We start from the raw sequence: 19785 nt of genomic DNA, 5'->3' as shown, positions 1-19785 counted from the left end.
TTCATCCATTTCATTTTAGTGATTTGGCTTGTCCAGAATGGAAAGTTGCATAATCCCGCAATTTCAATAAATTATATAATTAATTAATAATTATGAGTAAATAGACTATTATAGATGAATAACTATATTGTTTTGTATAAAATAAAATAGTACTAATTAGTTTGAAAAGAATTAAAAGTTGCATAGTTAATGTTGTAAGTTGTTTATAATTTATTCTTACGGCAAATTTCAATTTCTACGTAAATAACTAAAAAAAAAATTATATTTCTTAGCCTAAATTCGCTAGATTATAATAGTTAATTAAAATATTTGAAATTAATAAGTTTGTAGGAAAAGTAAACAAAATACTATTATAAATAAATAAAATTAATTATAATAAGTGTATTATTAAAATTTTAACAATAATTTGTTTTTTTATAATTAAGTGATTCATAAAATAAAAGTGAATTAAATATATTAAACATTAATTAGTAAAATAAAAAAATGAATTATTAAACAATTAGATAAAAAAAAATACTAAATTAGATTACCAAATCATAAACCATCCAATTCAATCTGTATTAATTAATGTTAAATTGGATTATCCTATATAAGATATTAACCATGTATATTTGAAATATAAATAATGAAAATATCATAATGACATATATATTTTTCAGTATTCATTTACTATATATAGTTAAAGTTCTTAATGTATATAAATATCTATATATGTATATTTATAATTTTTAAAATATAAATAATAAAAAATAATTCTCTAAGAGGGTATTTATTTACAGTCATTTAAACATCCTTCGCATATAGTTTATTTTAAAATAATAATAAAAATCTTTACCAATTAGATATTTAGTTACTGTTATTATAATTTTATTATAAGTACGAGTAATCATATGGGCGACTCTTAGCGACCCATCTAGAATGCATCTAGAATGCACGTGGAAATGGAAAAAATAAACATAAGTGAAAAAAAAAATAATTAAAAAAAAAATGAGTGCATACTCTTCTTTAGCTTTAATCATGTAAAAAGTTAAAGAGATAATTGACATTTTATCATGAACATGACCATGTCGGTACCATTTTTTCTCTCTAACCTTTTACCTGATCAAAATTAAAGAATAGTGCGTTAATTTTCTTTTTATTTATTTAAATTTTTTCATCGTGCCTTATTTTTTTTCACGTGCCTATCAGGTGGGGTTGTTGGAGGAGTCATTGTCCTAACGTCGCTCTCTATCATTATACGTACCTATTATCCTATTATGAGTTCCTATTAATTGGAAGAGTGATTTGTATTAGTATATGTGATCTACTTACTATAACATGATTATTTTGTTAAATTTAAATTATGCTAATAAATACCTAATACTGATTTACTTGTGTTAATATATATTTAAAGTAATTTTTATATATTAATTATTTATCTCTCTTTACAATTGATTTCTTAATACAAGATTATATTTCTTCGAGTTGGTCTCAAATCATAAAAAGAATAAAAGATTTATAAAGTAAATATTATATCATCCAGCTCTAAAACAAATAAGATAATATATCAAGAACAAATAAAATAGTATATATAGAGAAATTATATGTATTTACCTCTTGATGGTGAGAATAATCGAAGTAAGTTATGTTTAAATATTTCTTATATAATAATTTCTCTTTATACAAATTTAAAGAACAAAAATGAATCACAACTGGCCATGTAGGCAAGTTGCAGAATTGGGAAGAATTTTTTTATATATATTATATTATAGTACATGGTTTTATAAATAAATTAAAAATAGTACATGGTTAGCCTGTCAAAAGAATTTAGTCAAACAATTGGGTAACAAGGGAAGGATTAGAGTTGACATTCTTTTGAATTCCAATTCAAATTATTAATGTTGACATAATAAAAAAAAAAAATTAAATTAAATTGAAGAATCTTCTCTCGAAAAGTCATATGAATTCGAAAAAAAAATATAGATATTTGTTGGCTCAATTAAACAGGTCCTACACAATTGTAAACCCGGGGGCTTAATTTAACATATTTGTGATTTCTCCCACCAACCCCTACACAAATACACTTTTAAATGAAGTAAGATTAATTAACAAATAATTCAAGATCATGGATGGATGGAATGTGTTTTCCTATCCAAAAAGAAGTAATAATAATAATAAATAAATAAATAAAATCATTTGGGTAACCCTACTTCTACCATAATAATTGAGACAACTGTAAAATCTATAATAATGATAAAGAACGAAAATTTAGTGTCATGAATGGTGTCGGAAATGATGTGACAATACATGATTTGACTTAAATCTAATAGAAGAGATAAATTCTATTTTACAAATCCAATCACTTGTTGGCACACCGTTCATAACACTAAATTTTCGTTATCATTACTCTTAAAATCTATTAGTTTATTTAATAAGTTCATTTTAACAATTTCTCATAAATAATTATTTTATGTTTGCTAATAAATATTAGTGTTCTCGTCTATACAAGTCTATGTAACTATTTTGTTTGTTTATTTATTTATTTTTAAAATAACTATTGCAATAGGATAGGAAAGAGTGTCGTTTAAACATAACGACACAAATATTACAAAAATACGAGTGTCTAATATGCTACCAAACATACCCGAAACACAACGATCGTAGTTCACATTATCTCATTGTTCTTAATCTGTAGTTTTATATTTTTACTTTTAAGAAAATAACAAATGAAGCATTAAGATAAAGTCAAATTAGATTATGACCAATTCATGCATCATTTTTAATAAGATAAAATGGGATAATTAAAATAAAGAAGTACACGATAAGGCCTTTAATTGTTAAACGTATTATAGCCGTGTATACAAAACTCATCACCTCCTATATATATTATGTTAGCTTCCACTTTCATTTCATGTTCTATAAACATACTACTCTTCTCTTGACCATATATTCCCCAAGTCCACTTATAACTCTCTTCCATGGCGAACGATCAAGCCTTCGTGGTTGACAAGAAAGATATTTTTCTCGTTACACCTTCAAAACCAACACCATCGTGTGTCCTCTCGTTCTCTTCTGTCGACAATGACAACAATATCGAGTTACTTGTCTACACCATCCATGTCTACAAGGCAAGTCACGATCAAGAGAATAACTTGCATGATGATCCGGCTTGCCTCATCAAGGATGCCCTCTCTAGGGTACTCGTGCACTACTACCCGATGGCCGGGAAACTCAAGAGGAACATAGATGGAAAACTCCGAATCACTTGTAATGCCGAAGGTGTACCCTATGTGGAGGCTGTTGCATCTTGTTCCCTTTCTTCACTTAATTACCTAGACGGTATTGACTTGCAAACTGCGAGAGAGTTTGTTGTCAACTATCCAAATCAAAGCGAATCCGGTTATCACCCTCTTGTCGTGCAAGTTACCAAGTTTTCTTGTGGAGGTTTCGCCATAGGGATGGGCTTGTGCCATGCTATGTGTGACGGGGTGAGTGCTTCCCAATTTCTTAGAGCATTGGCCGATCTTGTCAAAGGAGAGAACGAGCCATTGGTAAAACCAGTATGGGAGAGGGAACTATTAGTTGTGGAACCTTGTGAAGAATCCATTGAACTTCCATTTCAAAAAAACACCTTAGCAAATTCCCCATATTTACCCACCACTGATCTCCTTCACGAGTTCTTCAACATAAGCGGCGAGACTATAAAGAAAATGAGGTCGAGTTTGATAGTAAAAGGCGATGATATTGATATCGGAGTCATGAGAAACAACTTCACTAGCCTTGAAATAATTAGTGCTTATATTTGGAGGTCAATGTTTAGGGCCTTAGATTTAAACTCAGATGGTGACACTGTCTTTACTATCATCACCGGGATAAGACACATACTGAAAAATCCCCCGTTGCCTCAAGGGTACTATGGTAATTCTATAGTGCTTGTCAGCTCTGAGATGTCGGGAAAACAACTTAACGAGGGTCCATTTCTTGAGGTCGTAGAGACTATCAAAGAAAGCAAAAAGAATGCCTCCGATCCGGATTACATTTGGAAAGCGATAAGTATAACCGAGTCAATAACACGAGCCAAACCTGTTTTCAAAAATAACGGTGCGTGTGTTTTCTTGACGGATTGGAGGCACCTAGGGTTTATGGAGATAGATTTTGGGTCGGGGGAGCCCGTCAACCTTATGGTGTTGCCTTGGAGTGCAAGTTTTTACGTGGGCATGTGCTTGCTTCTTCCTTCATGCAAACTCGATGCCAAGATGAAAGGTGGGATGAGGGTGTATCTTACCCTCCCAAGGGCTGCCATGGCTAAGATGAAGGATGAAATGGATGCTATTGAACAAATGGACTACATCAAATGATTGGTTAATTGAAATGTTTTATATGTGTGTGTGTTTTAATTTACAAATAAGTTAAGTTTTATGTGCAACAAATTGTACTTGATTTCTTAAATTGAATGAAAATATGTATTGCTTTTGTGTTTTAAATTGAAAATTCTTATATATATACTGCACTCTCTTCAACAAAATGGAATACAAAATCGAATGAATTCCTAGACCTAAACCATCTCAATGTATATAGGATCGCAAAAAGATATAAAGACCAAAAATTGTGAAAAGAGTGGACTGAACAAAATCTTGATGTACGTGTTTAAATTTTTACTATTGAAAATAAAACAAAACGAACAAACATATATAAGCTTAAACACATAGAGTATTCAACAAAACAGTGCAAAAGGTAGAACAATCACAAATAAAATAAGAAATGGCTCACCAGGAAGAAGACATTAACGAAGGATTTGAAGTCCACACTCAAAGTAGTTTTTAAAACTTTTAATCATGACTTAATTTAAGTCTATTTAATTTGTTTACCAATTAAGTTGTATTAGTAAACACTATAAATATATACAACTTTGACCCATAACTTCTCAAAATCATTATCACTAAACATTTATTAAATAAACCAAATTTATTCTCATAAGTTCAAACCATCAAACTTTAACTATTTAGAATGAGTGAAATTAGAATTGACATTAAAATTTCAATTCTACAAAGAATATGAATTGTGATTCAATTCTTATGTTTGAAAAAACTATAAAATTGTAATTTAATAAAAACAATTTAAATATATATTATTAAGATACTTGTTTGACACAATCTATTAGATAACTCAAAATCTATTAGATAACTCAAGTATGAAAAGATTTTGTTTAGATGTCAAATCTAAAAAAAAAATATTGGTTTAACATGTTAATTTAATAAATTAAAATATTAGTTCAACATGTTAACTTCTTAAATTAAAAAAAAAACATTTAATTTACTAAATTTTAAAAAAAATATATATTAGTTCGAAATATTAACTTACTAAATTTAAAAAAATATATATATACTATTGGAACATTTTAATTTTCTAAATTAAAAAAAAACAATTATCAACTTAATAAGTTAATAATAAAATAATAATATATTAAAAAGAATGAAATTGAAAATTATAAACATACTAATTTAAATTCCATTATAATTCTAATTATAATTTCAATTCTTAATCTTAAACATTCTAATAAACATAAAAATTAAAATTAAATTTGACTACCAAATACACCCTACATAAATATGATTTTTTTTAAAATAATAAAATAAAATAATTACATAATTAAGAAAACAAAGTATAAAACATGAATAAAATTAATTTCTTTTTAAAAAAAAGACATACAAGAAAACTGACACGTATTCTAAAATCTGCCAAAGGTTTATCCGTTGAGTATTCTTCTGTAATCTTCTACAATGTACGCATACGATTCCATTGCCCCCAATTTGCTATCAGTTCAAAGCTACTGAAAGTAAACACTTTTCATTTCGCTCTAAAATGGGGATGAGATGAAACGCGATGAATTGAATCCAAAAGCTTAACAAGCTGAAATTGCCAAAATTCTTTACATGATGGCGCAGGTAATTCTCATTACCAGTTTAGATTCATTCTTTCCTTCTTTCTAAATAGTGGGTTCTATGTGATTTACTCATTGATTTCAGGGTTTCATTTTGCGACAAAGACTGAGTTCTCAACAGACAGTGATTTAGAATTTTGGGTGTTGTAGCCGTCTGCCATGGTTTCAATTTCAATTACTTTTATTAGAGAAGAAAATGTTGGATTCAATACGTCTTCTTCATGAGCACTTCAATTATCTTATGCAAAACTTTGAATTTTCTTAATCGCGGTGTGTACCAATACCATAAATCTTCGTTTCTGCATAATAAATCAAATATCGAAGTTCATTTGGTAGGTAGTGGAAGAAGATTATCTGGGTTTATACCTAATGCTGAAAAGGATTATTCAAGGAAGAGATCCTGGTGGAAGAAATTCTTTTTTGATGATGATGGTGACTGGTTTAGTTTGAAAGACGAGGATATGCTTGAGGTTGAGGAGAATGTTAAAGAAGATGAGGAATTGTCTGAGGATGAGAAGTTTGAGGCTTGGAAGAGGAGAGCAGAGGCAATAATGGATATCCGGGAAGCACAAGATGGTTTGAAGAATGAAGAGAATCGGAGATGGGAAGACTGGCTTGTGGATGGGCCAGCTAGTGGAAATGGTTCATCATGGGGTCAAGAATTGAACAGTGAAAACCGAAGGGAATCCATAGATGATCAAAGCGAAATGATTTCCGATGGAGGTTTGGTCAAGTCCATGGCAGATGGAGGTTTGGTCAAGTCTATGGCAGATGTAGTATTTGGCAAGAAAGATGACATGCTCTATGAAGACAGAGTTTTTCAATATGCCTCCATAAATTCAGTAAGTTCATTGAATAAAATTCTGCTGATTTTACTAGTTATTAAAATGAATTATAATGTATCATAGACTGTCATCCTAGATTTGCTATATATATGGTTCTTTTCATGTTCCTGGATAGAAGGAGGCCTTTGTTTATGATGCAACAAACAATGACCAAATTCTTAAAATTGTGAAAATTTACCATCCCTATCAAGCAACTATATTTGGAACCTGCAAATCCTAAAATCATTCCTCAATTAATGCCAAGTGCATCATAAGACTAATTTTGACAAAAATCAGCCACAAAATGAAATGTAAGTCGTCGAAAACCTGAATTGATACTTTTAGCAGTTGGCTCATTATGGCATATAATAGGATGTCTGAAATGATCAACTGCTCTATTTACACTTTAGATAATAAAAGCATGCAATGTTTACTAGCTGGATGAATCAGGCTCTATCTATTCTGTTTCCTAATATATCAGATTCCAGTGATTATTCATGCCCACATGTGGTAATATATTCAAAGCCGAATGTCATTAAGTATTTTTTGCTCGTGTGGATACAGATCTTATCACCTAATTCCCCGAGATGAACCTATCAAGGAAGCATACTTTTACAGTTTGCAGATATCATTCTTTTTTAACCTATTTATATCTTTGGCCTTTTGGTTTCTTTATGGAGGTCAACAGAAAATGATCTAATGCTTGTAAGAAGAAACTTTAGCTAGCCACTTTTCATGTTTAGTAGTTAATAGTTATCAAATATTGTTGTTGTTTCTACTGAATTGAGAATCACAACTTAGGCAATGTATACTAATAAATTTGGCATAAATCATTAGGATTGCGACATGAAGTAGATAAATTTAGAGTCTTGAGACACTATTTTTCAGTGATAATTTCTGTTTTTAGTTTAGCAAGCTAGCACGACCTCCCACAGTCATGACTCCTCACTTCAACTTAAGGCGTTCTAAGTGGGAATTGAACCCGTGATCTTTGGTCTCTTGGGTACCGACTCTTAACACTTGATCTACCCTAGTGGGTTTCCAGTGATATTCTTTTGTCAAACTTGTTAATGCACTTAAGTTATTTTTCTAGTCAATCATGTAATTATGCATAGCTAAAATGACATGCTCTATGGTTTGCATAACGTGTTGCGGTGTTGGGCTTCTTTCATACATGATATGGTTCTATTTATGTATGCAGGACATATCTAGCCATGCATATTCTTTCTTTTCCACACTAAACTTGACATGATTATACTTGCTAACATATCATCCTTGTTTTGATAGGCAAAGTTTTTGGCAGTATTGGTGGTTATACCATGGGCGATGGACTTTTTGATACATGACTATGTTCTGATGCCATTTTTGGACAGGTAATCATGTAAAACATATTTCCTAGTGTCAGTTGTTACCCTTTTCAACGTCAAAGAGAAATCCTTTGCAATTTCTTCTTTTCAGTTTTTTGTAAAGAAAATTGTTACAAACAAGAAAAATAGTGTAAGAGAGAGAGAGGAAGAACAAAAAACTGACCTATACAAGTCTTCACAACTCTATTTTATATCCCTACACCTTCACATTATTTACAGCTTTGTCATCTAGTCCTACTTACTAAATTGCCACTCAACCTACCTTACTATTTATTATAGCCTGACAAATTTAAACTAGTATGTCTGTCTATGTGGGTGTGTTCGTCTTACTGCTGATCTATACATTAAGTAGTCTGATACGTGCGAGGGTTTTAGGCAATGTGGATTTCTTAGCATTGGGCTGAAAGATCGACTTTTGGGCTAGCTTCAGGGGAAGATAGGTTGTTGGACTGTTAGTGAGCCGGATTGGCAGTTAGTTAAATATATTAAATCAATTCAATTGTAGTACTGACATATTTTGTAATTTTTTTTCTCTTCTCCAATGGCTTCTCTCACCTCTCAAGACTAATTTCTAGTTAACATTGCATCATAGTCTTAACCTAATTGCTATTTGACATTAAGCTCCAAGAATCGGTGTAATCAATTACATAGAACATGAGAAGTTTTAGTTTTTTTCTGAAACCTTTTGGTTCCTATAAGTATTATTTTGTTGAAGGAATTTCATCTATATTACCCATTTAATCTAGTTCTGTATAACAGGTATGTAAAGACAGTGCCACTTGCTGCTGAAATATTTGATGTAAGAAGACATCAAAAGCTAGACATGGTTAAAGAGATAAATCTGGCAAAGGCAAGATACCGACTTGAGGTCGAGATAGGAAAATCTCCGCCTCTTTCTGATGAGGAGCTTTGGCTGGAATTACGACACAAAGCGTAAGAGTTGACCCCATTATGCATCTTTAGTATTATTACACGATTCTCTTCTTCCACACATCTTCCACATGTTTAGTAATGCTGCACTTTATAGTGATAAAGGTCCAGAAAAGGGGGGTTGCACTGGATGGGACTATTTCAATCTGTTTGAAATCCAACTATTTTGTCTTTTGTTTTTCAGTTCATACAATCCCTGAACAAAGTTCCTCTTTTTCAATATAAAAATTGACCTTTATTTCAATAAATAAAAGGTAGTGACAAAGCCCATCAGTATAAAACAGAGTATTCTAGCAATTAATATAAAATACTCCTTGGTTATAGTACTCTTCTCTAGCCATGTTTTCTGTACGTAACTAACTTGAGAAATTCTTTAGATAAAGATTCTCCTAGAGAAGTCATGGAGGTTAGGTTTACTCAGAACACAAAAGTAATTATTAGAAGTCTTCAAAACCTTGTGTGTGCTAACATTATCGGCCTACTGAACTGTTGTTTGACAGGTTAGAGTTGCAAGATGAGTGGAGATTGGAAAACCGTCGAGCATTTGCTAACATATTGTCTGATATGACGTTTGGAATCTCGTTATTCATTCTTTTGTGCTTAAACCAGAGTCAAGTGAGTAATATATCGTAAAGGAAATTTATGTTGTTGCAGTAGTTCTTAACTTTATTTTCTGTATTATGTGCAATTCAATCACTTTTTTTTTTCTTTCTTTTTGGCAGGTGGCTTTGCTAAAATTTACAGGTTATAAGATACTAAATAATGTTTCAGATACTGGGAAGGCATTCCTTATTATACTTATCACGGACATTTTTCTTGGGTAACCTTCCTCTCGTATCATAGCCTTTCGATCTAAGTTTCATTTGGTTTACAAATCTGCTTACGTAATGGGCGCATGAGCCTATTGCAGGTATCATTCTGAGTCCGGCTGGCAGACTTTGTCAGAAGTGATCCTAGAGCATTATGGATTTCAGGTGGATCAAGCTGCAATAACCATTTTCGTCTGCTTCATTCCTGTCATACTTGATGCGTGTGTAAAGCTTTGGGTACGTATTAAGCCTGATACATATATTTACTTGCTTTCAATTCGGCTTTTCTTGTGTTTCCACTGATTATCATTCACTTCTTCGTTTCTCTCAGTTATTTAAATTCCTCCCAAGATTATCTCCGAACGTCTCAAACATATTCAATGAAATGAAACGTCACTAGAGTGAATCAAATCTCTTCCTTGGACCATTCATTTAGACGAGGGAAAAGGGGGCCATTTGTTTCTAAACACTGGTATGTCATGATTCAAGATTGGATATCGCAAGCCCATTGAAAGATATTCTTACATAAATTTAAACAATATCTACTCGAGACATGGATATAATGTCTTCATCATTTCTCGGTTATAAAAACCTTCAATTATTGTATGGCAGACAGAAATGCCACCATTTTGTGTTCTTAATTTCTTTAATAAGAACTGGTTTTGTCCTATTTTGTAAGGACATAAATGGAACCATAATAGAGATGACATTTGTTACTTTAAATCATATGTAGTCACATTATTTTTTGTTCGCCAGTGAAATCATGAAGTTTATTTTACCAATTATTGCAATTTTACATAGTATGTCAACATTATATAACAATATTGTGTTGTATGGCTGCTTATTCAGAGTTTTTTTAATTTCAGAAATTTCATGTCTTGTTAGGAATTTATAGAGAAACATGTAGAATAAACTTTAAAATAATTTAGACTGATTTGTGACAAAAACTTTTTTATAATTTTAGCAAGTTAGTGGTTTTGATTTATAACACATTTTGAATTGAACTATTGCATAATAATAATAACATTTATTTTTCTAAGCTCATCATGAAATTTGTTCCATGTGAGCTGAAGCTGCAACCTCCACAATACATATGATGGTATTTTATCATCTCGCCCTTATAGAGTTGTAAACGTGGACGTATTTTCCAGCTGTGTTGTTCCAACTATTGTCTATCGTCATTACTCTCTTGACGATATCATTCCATTCATCGGGCTCTGCATACATGAGAATAGTCAATTATATAAAATTTGACACCCTATGTCATGAAAACTTCACAAAAATCCTCTACTTAATCTAAATTTGGTAAAAATGTTAGTGGAACTTACTCTTTTGGTAATAGAGAAATGCGCGGTCTAGAGCATGAGTCAAGGAACCTTCATCCGTACCCTCGAACACAAACCTTAATAAAAACAAGTATTCACATCAACATCTGATCTAAATTATGTTTATGTCAGATATTTTGGGCAACTCGAGCCTGAAGAGTCGTAGAAACTATAAATTTTATAAATGTGCCTTTTGACGAAGAGAAATAATAGTTCAATTTTTTTCGATCCAAGACAGTGATTTAGCCTACAGAATTGGTCAACGAAAAAATAAAAGAAAATAGCCTTTACTCTGAACATCTGCATATGTAGGAGATATGGAGGGAACAAAATGTTATACATTTCGGTAAGGCAAGAAGGCGAGATGATGAAGTATGAAAATAAATTAACTCAAATGTGTTGATCAGAGTAGAGTGTGTAAGTAGAGTCCGACCAACTTCATCAACTGGACGTTGTGCAAAGAATAAAAATTGGATCGTGTTCAGATATTATCCACCATACATGTAATTTGCAATATAGTTGATTACGCTAGTTTGATACCATATGTATCCAACTGATTAAATTTAGGAGGTATATTTTTGCTTTTGAAAATGAGAATAAAGTTTTCATAATGGGTTTTTCTCTAAAAAAATACATTTAATTATTGAGAGTTGGATTTACCCGTTAGCCATGTTGGACTTGGATTCATCATCCAAATCGAACACTGTGTCTGCAAGACCACCTGTCTTTCTTACTATTGGGACCTGAAACATGCCTATAAGATCAGTTATTCTTTTCAAGCAGTGTACCTTAAGAAAGATTTCTAGTTGTCATTTCAGTAGACGAGCAAAAACAGTGTTAAGGAAACAGAGTTTACCGCTCCATAACGCATTCCAAGCATCTGGGCCAGTCCACATGGCTCATATATGGAAGGAACAAGCACCATGTCAGCAGCAGCATAAAGCATGTGTGATAATTCTTCACTGAATTTAGCATCCAACATGAAAGAACAAGACAAAAGAAAGATTAATTAATTATCTCTCATATAACTACCATAGTTTTCAGGGCATTCGTTTACTTACCTGTAGAAAAGAAGTATCCGGATGTTGGAGCCTTTACTATGCTGAAATAAACATAGTTATTAGTAGAATCTATGTCACCAAAATAACCATTGAATTTCAAGAATATTGCAGTAAAAATACAGCTAAGAAAGTTTGATAGGATTAAGCATTTTTTATAACAATATAACTGATATGAAATTATTTGGATCTACTATTGTATCGAAAATGTAAGAGAGAGGATAATATCTGAATGAATATGTTATTAGCATGCATTATCTTCTCGAGATGCAAAACATTTTCTCTCTATGCCTCGAGAAAATTCAAGAACAAGATTTAACAGGTATGTATTACTATATGCATGAAGATAGACGAGAGAAATTATAAAAAACATAAATCATACTACTATTGATATCTATGAACCATTTTATATGCATCTCTACATATTTTCATCTTCAAGTGTACTTTGAGCATAGAGAAGAATAACTACCAAATCTGCTAGAGCTTCAAATTCTCTTTCAACCCGACTATCTGAAGTTTTCCCCAGTATAATCATTTGCCCACCCTGGTAAGGAGAGCACCATTAGCAATGCAGTGTTCAGAAAAAAAAAAAAAAACTATATTACAAGACAACGAAAATAAGTTGTATATGACAAACAATAAAATAAAATCAAACTTCATCCGGAAAGGATTGAATATTTCTCCATCTTTGGGAGTCAAAGCATTGGAAAACTGAATATCATTGCTTGAAATAAGGAAATATAGCATTACAAACAAATATGACATCTTAACCAATTGGCAGTTATCAGGTACAGTTTATTTTGTTCTCTTACATCATACCCATCAGTCATTCACAGAAGTGTTCGCTTGATCTCCAACTCATTTCTCTCGATGTCTTTTATTAATGAGGCCAAAATGTTTACGTTGTCAACTATGACTCCAAGAACAAACTGAACTTGCAATTATACAGGGTCCGTTCTGTTACTCTGGCTTCTCACACCTCCGATTCTCATTTAAATTTCGGCAATTCCTATCTCTCTATTCTTAACTTCTAACCATAATTTCTTATTTGTTATGTATTTATACCATAAACTACAAGGAACATCTTTGAATAGAAAATTGTATTATATTGAAGCCTTGAAGTACCAAAATATGATTAATGAATCATCAACAATATAGGCTAGATAGCATAAACAAAAGGAGAGAACAATTCTGGGACAGCTAGTTTAGAATAAAACATAATTTTTTCTATAGGTCATATTCTCATAAAATTGCACTTCTGTCACTCACAACAAGAGAAAAGAAAGTTTAAAGGACTTATAAGAAGTAGCGAACTTACAAGATTTTCAACATGCTTAATTGCGTGAGTTATTAGATGAAGACCCTTCTGAGCAACCAGGCGAGAGATGCAGACAACTAAAGGTACCCTTCTTTTAGTGCTAGGCTTATCCACTTTGGTGCTTTCAGAGAGCAAACCAAACCCTCTTTGAACAAACTGTTTGCATATCATCTTCCCTTCAGTTTCTAGAGCTACATAACCAAAACTTACAAAATTAATGTCAATGTATATAAGTGTGGAAATAAATGGCTACCAAAGTGGTGTATACATCCAATGACTTTCATTATGGTTTTTACTATCACTACAATATGATAAAACATCCTTTTATCCTTCGATAAAGATAACATCTTTTTGCTAAACCATAAACATTTCATTTGCTGCAAAAAAACCCTTTCAACTACATCCATCTTCCATCCAATAATTCTCATGGCTTAACTAATTGAATAATGATTATTTTATACTAGTATGCGGATTCTCCTTTTGTTTATGTTGGTTCATAATCAATGATTGTCATTATTTGTAGCCAATAATGATGGTTTCTTCCTGTTTGATGTCTTAGATGTTTGCCGAACTTTTATATTTACTGGCCTCTGCCATTCGAGAACATTTGGTGAAGGATGTCAATGTTACCAGCTTGAATTTGAGGGTATTTGAATAGTAGATGACATTATCCCAAAAATATTAAAATTTGATTATGAAGGCTGTAGTTATGAAGCAATCCAATAAATACCTTTTCCATTTCCTTTCATTTTACACAGTTTATTTGTCTTTTGTTTCAAAAATTACATTTTGATGGTTTTAATTTCATATCTTACCTATGCTTGTTAAAAGAAAATACCATAAACTTTAAATTAGATGTATTTGTCATCTTAAACAATTATGAATATTTTTACCTACAATATGGAATAAAAGGAAATGTCATCAGTTTATTGGGTATTACTTTATTCAACAAAGGACTTATTTCAAATTGGCACAGATTGCTTTAACATTGTTTTCTCCGCATAAATATGTCAATATATTGAAGCTTGGAAAAAGAGAAATGAATCATTACCATTGAATTTTGCAGGCAAGAAGACATCTTTGGAAGGGTCCCACATTGATGTATCTATGCCATTTAGAATCCCATAGTACCTGCAAAAGTTAGTCATGTAGTGAATAGTTCCTTAAAAGAAATAGGAGAAAAGCTTAAAAAAAGGATCTAGAAACCTCAAGGCCCCACACATGTTTGAAGAACAGTCACGAGAAACAAAGATGCCAAAAAATATATTTTCTATAAAATTAATTTAAAGCTTCTTTTGGAGATTCATTCGGACGAGATAAAAATAATCTAGATGAAATATCATCAATTTATGGAAAATCCAAGGAGATTCATATAGTAAGAATTGAAAGCTTCTTCTGGGTTCTGTTTGAGGTGAATGAGTAGAGCAAATAAAAATAACTTCTATCCAAGAAGTGAAAATATTACTTTCATGCTTCAAGATATCTATCTATAAACTGTGTTTTCTGACTAGAAACTCAAAATAATTGAATTTATGTTGTCTATGAGATGCTTCTTATCATTTAATTTTATAGGTGGACTTGAAGTGTTATTAAATGATAAGAAACATCACCAGAAATGCAGAAAGAAAAAAATAAATTGGATAGAAAGTCTCAACAATGGAACTTACTTGTCCTTATTTTTTATCAAGTTGTTAGCAAGCCATCCAGAATATAGAGTCTCCTGAAGGTATGTTTGGGAGACTGTGCTGGAAAATTGAACAAAAGTTAGATACTTGTTTAAACTGGTCTTATGATAAGAGTTTTTGTCCACTAATGGAAAAGATACAAGAAAGTGACTACTTTAGCTGGCATCACAAACCTAACACCCTAAGCAATTAGTTGATGATTTCTATTCTTTGTCTATGGGATCAATTGAAAAGTGGAAACTGCATCGGAGAAGAAATCGTGTGTTTCGTGCAGTGACTGTTTTTTTTCTTGCTTTCTGGGTTTGTATCCCAATTTATTTCTCCAAAGAGAAAATGTATGAAATTGAAAACAGTTTAATAGATATCACGTTTTCAAAATTATGGTTGGTATTGGAGACGTTGAAACTTTAAAAATAAAAGTTATTCAATACTCCTATGAAATTAGAAAAACAAGGAACAATGTTAAACATGTTTTTAGATTAAAAATTGATTTCCTGGAATAAACTATTAAAATTGCATGCTAGTTGACACACCCTAAACTACCGCCTTATCCTTTAGTTAGACAACAACATCACATTTCAAAATATTTGTGCATTTGATAAATGGAGCAATAATGCGGTATAATATCTATATCAAAATGCAGATTATATATTATTATGAGCCAATTGACAAAATTCATAGCAAACAGAAGCTTCAAAACCAAATCCAAATTCACTTACACTACTGCGTTACTGTATACAATCCCTCCTTTTAATAAGCTTAACCTCTCGGGATTGTGCCCAATCGTTCGATCATCAATAGCCTGCCATTTCAAAAAGAAATAGAGGCCAAAGAACTCAATTTAAGAAATACTCCACACCACAGAAACCCGCTTTTATGGTAAATATGTTGTTTGTCGAAATCATTATCTTATGTCAGCAACTCTCGAATTTATTATTACAACTACCTCCTTTTTTGGACTAATTTGATTAATTCAATTGATTCGAGACAAAAAAGAAGTACAGGCCCTAAAAAGGAGAAGAATCAACATATGTAACTTAAGCAAGGACACTAATCTATTCAGATTTTCTTGAACACTGACCTTATCAGCAGTTGCATATATGGATCCATCAACACCACATTTACTAAGTTGCTCTTGTCTGCCAACACAAATAAATTAGGTAAACCATATATCAACAAACTTTAAGGTCTTAAAAAGATGTTTGCATGATGTGAGAGTCTATTTACTAAGTTGCTTCTGTTGTCTTGCATGCGTTAGAATCATTCATAAATCTGATTCTATAATTGGACTTAAATTATTCACATATATTAATGCAGGAACCAGTGGCAATACAATCAAGAGTTGCAATATATAGCATTTTAATATATTTTTTTCTTTGAGAGATGATAATTTAGAGAGAACCACAAATACATTTATAGAAGTCTCTTTTAGGTAAATAAGATTTAACACTTGATGTAGTGTATTGGTCACATAAGTGATGACTACAGAAATAACTCTTCCAAACACCTATTTCAATAGTTCCACTAACAAGAATGTAATGTCAATGTCTCCAATGAACTAATACAACTCTCAAATTAAGAAAGATAAATCCCCAAATTAATACTTCGCTAGAAGTGAATTTGTCTACTTATCTTTTTTACACAAAATAGATGCACTAGGAACCACTAAAATCAGCAAGTCCTGAAATGTAGTGCAACAGGATAACCTAAAGTTTCAAATCAGTCTCTCAAGACCCCTATCTAGAATCATCATTATACTCTTGGGATATTGTATTTTAAATTCACAACAGCCTCTTTCTGAGTTCTATACAATCATTTGCTTATTCAAAATGTCAAAGAATGGAGATAGCAATAAGGAAATACTTGAAGAGAACAATGACCAGCAAACCTGCACTCTCCATAGTGCTCCATATTATGTATTGTGAGCAATATTCTTGGTTTCTACAATACAACATTACAATTTCACTATCATCATTATAAGTTATTGTCCTATGCGGGGAAATAAAACAGAAAAAGACCATAATCACAGACCTTTAGTGATAGATGATTATACATATCCCAGTAAAGCAGAGATAATACACTTGTCTGCCATTCATGGATGTGGATAATATCAGGCTGCATACCAGTAACCTAAAACATTTATGAAAACAACCAGATCATTTTGGTGTTTCTAAAGTATAAATTTAATGGAAGGACTTGGAAACAAAACCAATCTGAAAGCAGACTTGCAGACTTGCTGAAGAGATTACAATCAAATTTATAAATCTTTGTTTTGCTGCATATCTATATTCTCATAATTTACACTTCATATATTATTGTGCTATCACCAACTGACCCATTAGTTTAAAAGCCAATTTCTTCACCGTACTCTCTTTTTTTTTTGCTGTTTTGATATCTCTTTCTTTTCTGATGGAACAACTATGTTGTCAAGTGAGCAATACCATAAGACAGGAAATTACTTATCCCTACTGACCTGCATCCATTCAAGACAGGCTCGGCTAAAGAACAAATACGCCTCCAACTCATCATATGAGCCACCATACACAGATTGCCCTTTAAAGAATTGATTTGATGATTCAATGAATATCACACGGATGCCTAAAACTTCTCCTCTGTATGCATTCACTGGAATCCACTTCCCATCATGATATGTCTCATATGTCTTGAGAAGAGTGAAATCGCTGATTTGCTGCAACTGGATACACTCGTACAGAGGAAGCATTATTTCCACTTTATGGCCACGGACTGAACAGGCACGGGCAAGTCCAGTGACCACGTCTCCAAGACCACCAACTTTTGCTATTGGTGCCATTTCAGCAGCCACGTGAACTATATGCATAGGGTCACAATCTTTCTCGACATCGGTGGGAGCTTCTAAGCTGACATCCCATGAAGGAAAGTCCCTCTTCCAGAATGGAGTTTCGTCACTTGGGGATGGCCACACTTCATCTGCAATTCCCGAGTTAATGGGGTGTTCCTGCTTTCCAATAGTATCCAACTGCAAGAAATTATAGCAATGATAATGAACAAGCTAACAAACATGTGAAAATAATCACTACCTGAAAATTCCAATTTTTTCAATAACAATGAGCAGCACAATTTTATATATGACGAAATAGCTGCTTCAATTAGAAATATCATCATCATTTACTCAAATGATCTTAAAATTGAGTGAACATAACATTATAATTCGCAACAGTTTATCCTTAACACAACATAAATGAGACATGTGAACAAAAGTATTAATCATATTATAAGGATGTTTACAAATAGGTTTGGTTCAATTGAACAGCTCTTAGATGCTAAAATTATGAAATAAAATTCTTAGACTAACATTTCATTTTGAATACCATCATTACAATTAGAAGTGTTTATAATTCTGTGTATAATGTATATATTATAAGACATACATCAACCTTCTAAAAATGTTAATTTAAGTGTTGTTCTTTCATTATCATAGCACATATATATATATATACAGACACGATCCTTGAATCCTCCTCCTAATTGATTACAAAATCCATCAATCACATAATTTGTTAGTTTAATTATGATCATACATATTCAAAGTATAGATAATAATAGGACTAATATTGATCGAATGAAACAGTTCAACCATTGCACAAAATTGTTCAAGAAAAAGGTGAAACTCGAAAGCATCTGCAAAACAAGAATATCCTTCAACAGAAACTCTCATAGAATCATGCAGATTCTCTTTCTAGCAAGGCATTTCTAGATTCAGCTTCTAAAGTAAGATAGATTATACAGAAACAGCTCATGCATTTCTAGGAAGCGGATTCCAATTACAAATTAAGATGATCTAGGTTGTACAGTTACAAACTTACCTCAGGCGGATGACATCGGAGCTTAAAATTAGCCCTGGATATGGAAGATGATGAGAAAAACAACTTATTCTCTGTCGTCTTCTTGTAGAACAACGGCGCTTCAACTTTTACAGTCGTGTGAACTTGATGACGGCGATGGAATGTGCCGATACGACTGGTTTGTGCGAATATGTCCATCGTCGCCGTCGCCGTCGCCGTTGTGATGATTCCGATCAAGTCGAGAGTAGACGAAGCGAGAGTACATGTGAAATTGAGATATTCTCTCTAACTGAAAGGATCTTCGTTTTCTCCTCAATCTATATTTTTTATTTTTTTATTTTCCGTACCTTTTTCTGTATTTTTTGCGCCGCAATTATTAATTTATTTATCACTTTTTCTTATTTCATTTATAGTTTGAAAGTCATCACACAACTATTTTATTTTATTTTATTTTTCCTAATTTAAAGATATACATGACATATGAAAGAAAAATTATATAAGAGAAAATAATAGGTTCTCCGTAAGAAATAAGAACGATTAACTCTCCGATCAATTTTATCGACTTTTTATCTATGGGCATATTTAGAAACGCTTGAAGCTAAGGTATAGTTAAACGAACAAATATTATTAAATTTGTTAACATATAAATAATTAAAGTGTATTTCAGAATAATATTTCATCAAAATTAGTGCCAAATAAGATATTTAAAACAAAAATAACTTTTA

At 31.8% G+C, this 19785-nt stretch overlaps 3 protein-coding genes across 3 annotated transcripts; 2 read left to right on the top strand and 1 right to left on the bottom strand.

Moving 5' to 3' along the window:
- The first annotated feature begins 2934 nt into the window (after window positions 1-2934).
- LOC124912370 (spermidine coumaroyl-CoA acyltransferase-like) lies at window positions 2935-4428 on the top strand. The gene has a single exon (XM_047452980.1). The coding sequence runs from the start codon at window positions 2958-2960 to the stop codon at window positions 4335-4337; it is 1380 nt and encodes a 459-aa protein (XP_047308936.1). The 5' UTR covers window positions 2935-2957; the 3' UTR covers window positions 4338-4428.
- Window positions 4429-5748: 1320 nt separating this feature from the next.
- LOC124912102 (chloroplast envelope membrane protein) lies at window positions 5749-10531 on the top strand. Its single transcript, XM_047452660.1, has 8 exons — window positions 5749-5924; window positions 6006-6762; window positions 8032-8117; window positions 8871-9044; window positions 9542-9656; window positions 9764-9861; window positions 9952-10087; window positions 10182-10531. The coding sequence occupies exons 2-8, from the start codon at window positions 6142-6144 to the stop codon at window positions 10248-10250; spliced, it is 1299 nt and encodes a 432-aa protein (XP_047308616.1). The 5' UTR covers window positions 5749-5924; window positions 6006-6141; the 3' UTR covers window positions 10251-10531.
- A 257-nt stretch (window positions 10532-10788) lies between these two features.
- LOC124911493 (glycogen synthase-like) lies at window positions 10789-19364 on the bottom strand. Its single transcript, XM_047451989.1, has 15 exons — window positions 19082-19364; window positions 17710-18234; window positions 17268-17366; window positions 17125-17177; window positions 16318-16375; window positions 15956-16038; window positions 15219-15296; window positions 14603-14682; window positions 13552-13742; window positions 12703-12777; window positions 12237-12277; window positions 12032-12137; window positions 11836-11918; window positions 11179-11252; window positions 10789-11067 (listed from the first exon to the last, which is right to left on the bottom strand). The coding sequence occupies exons 1-15, from the start codon at window positions 19256-19258 to the stop codon at window positions 10958-10960; spliced, it is 1833 nt and encodes a 610-aa protein (XP_047307945.1). The 5' UTR covers window positions 19259-19364; the 3' UTR covers window positions 10789-10957.
- Window positions 19365-19785: the final 421 nt, after the last annotated feature.

This window comes from Impatiens glandulifera, chromosome 8 (assembly GCF_907164915.1).
Source record: "Impatiens glandulifera chromosome 8, dImpGla2.1, whole genome shotgun sequence".
Lineage (NCBI taxonomy): Eukaryota > Viridiplantae > Streptophyta > Magnoliopsida > Ericales > Balsaminaceae > Impatiens > Impatiens glandulifera.
The sequence above is the reverse complement of the archived record's forward strand: the minus strand, read 5'-3'. Positions and strand labels throughout refer to the sequence as shown.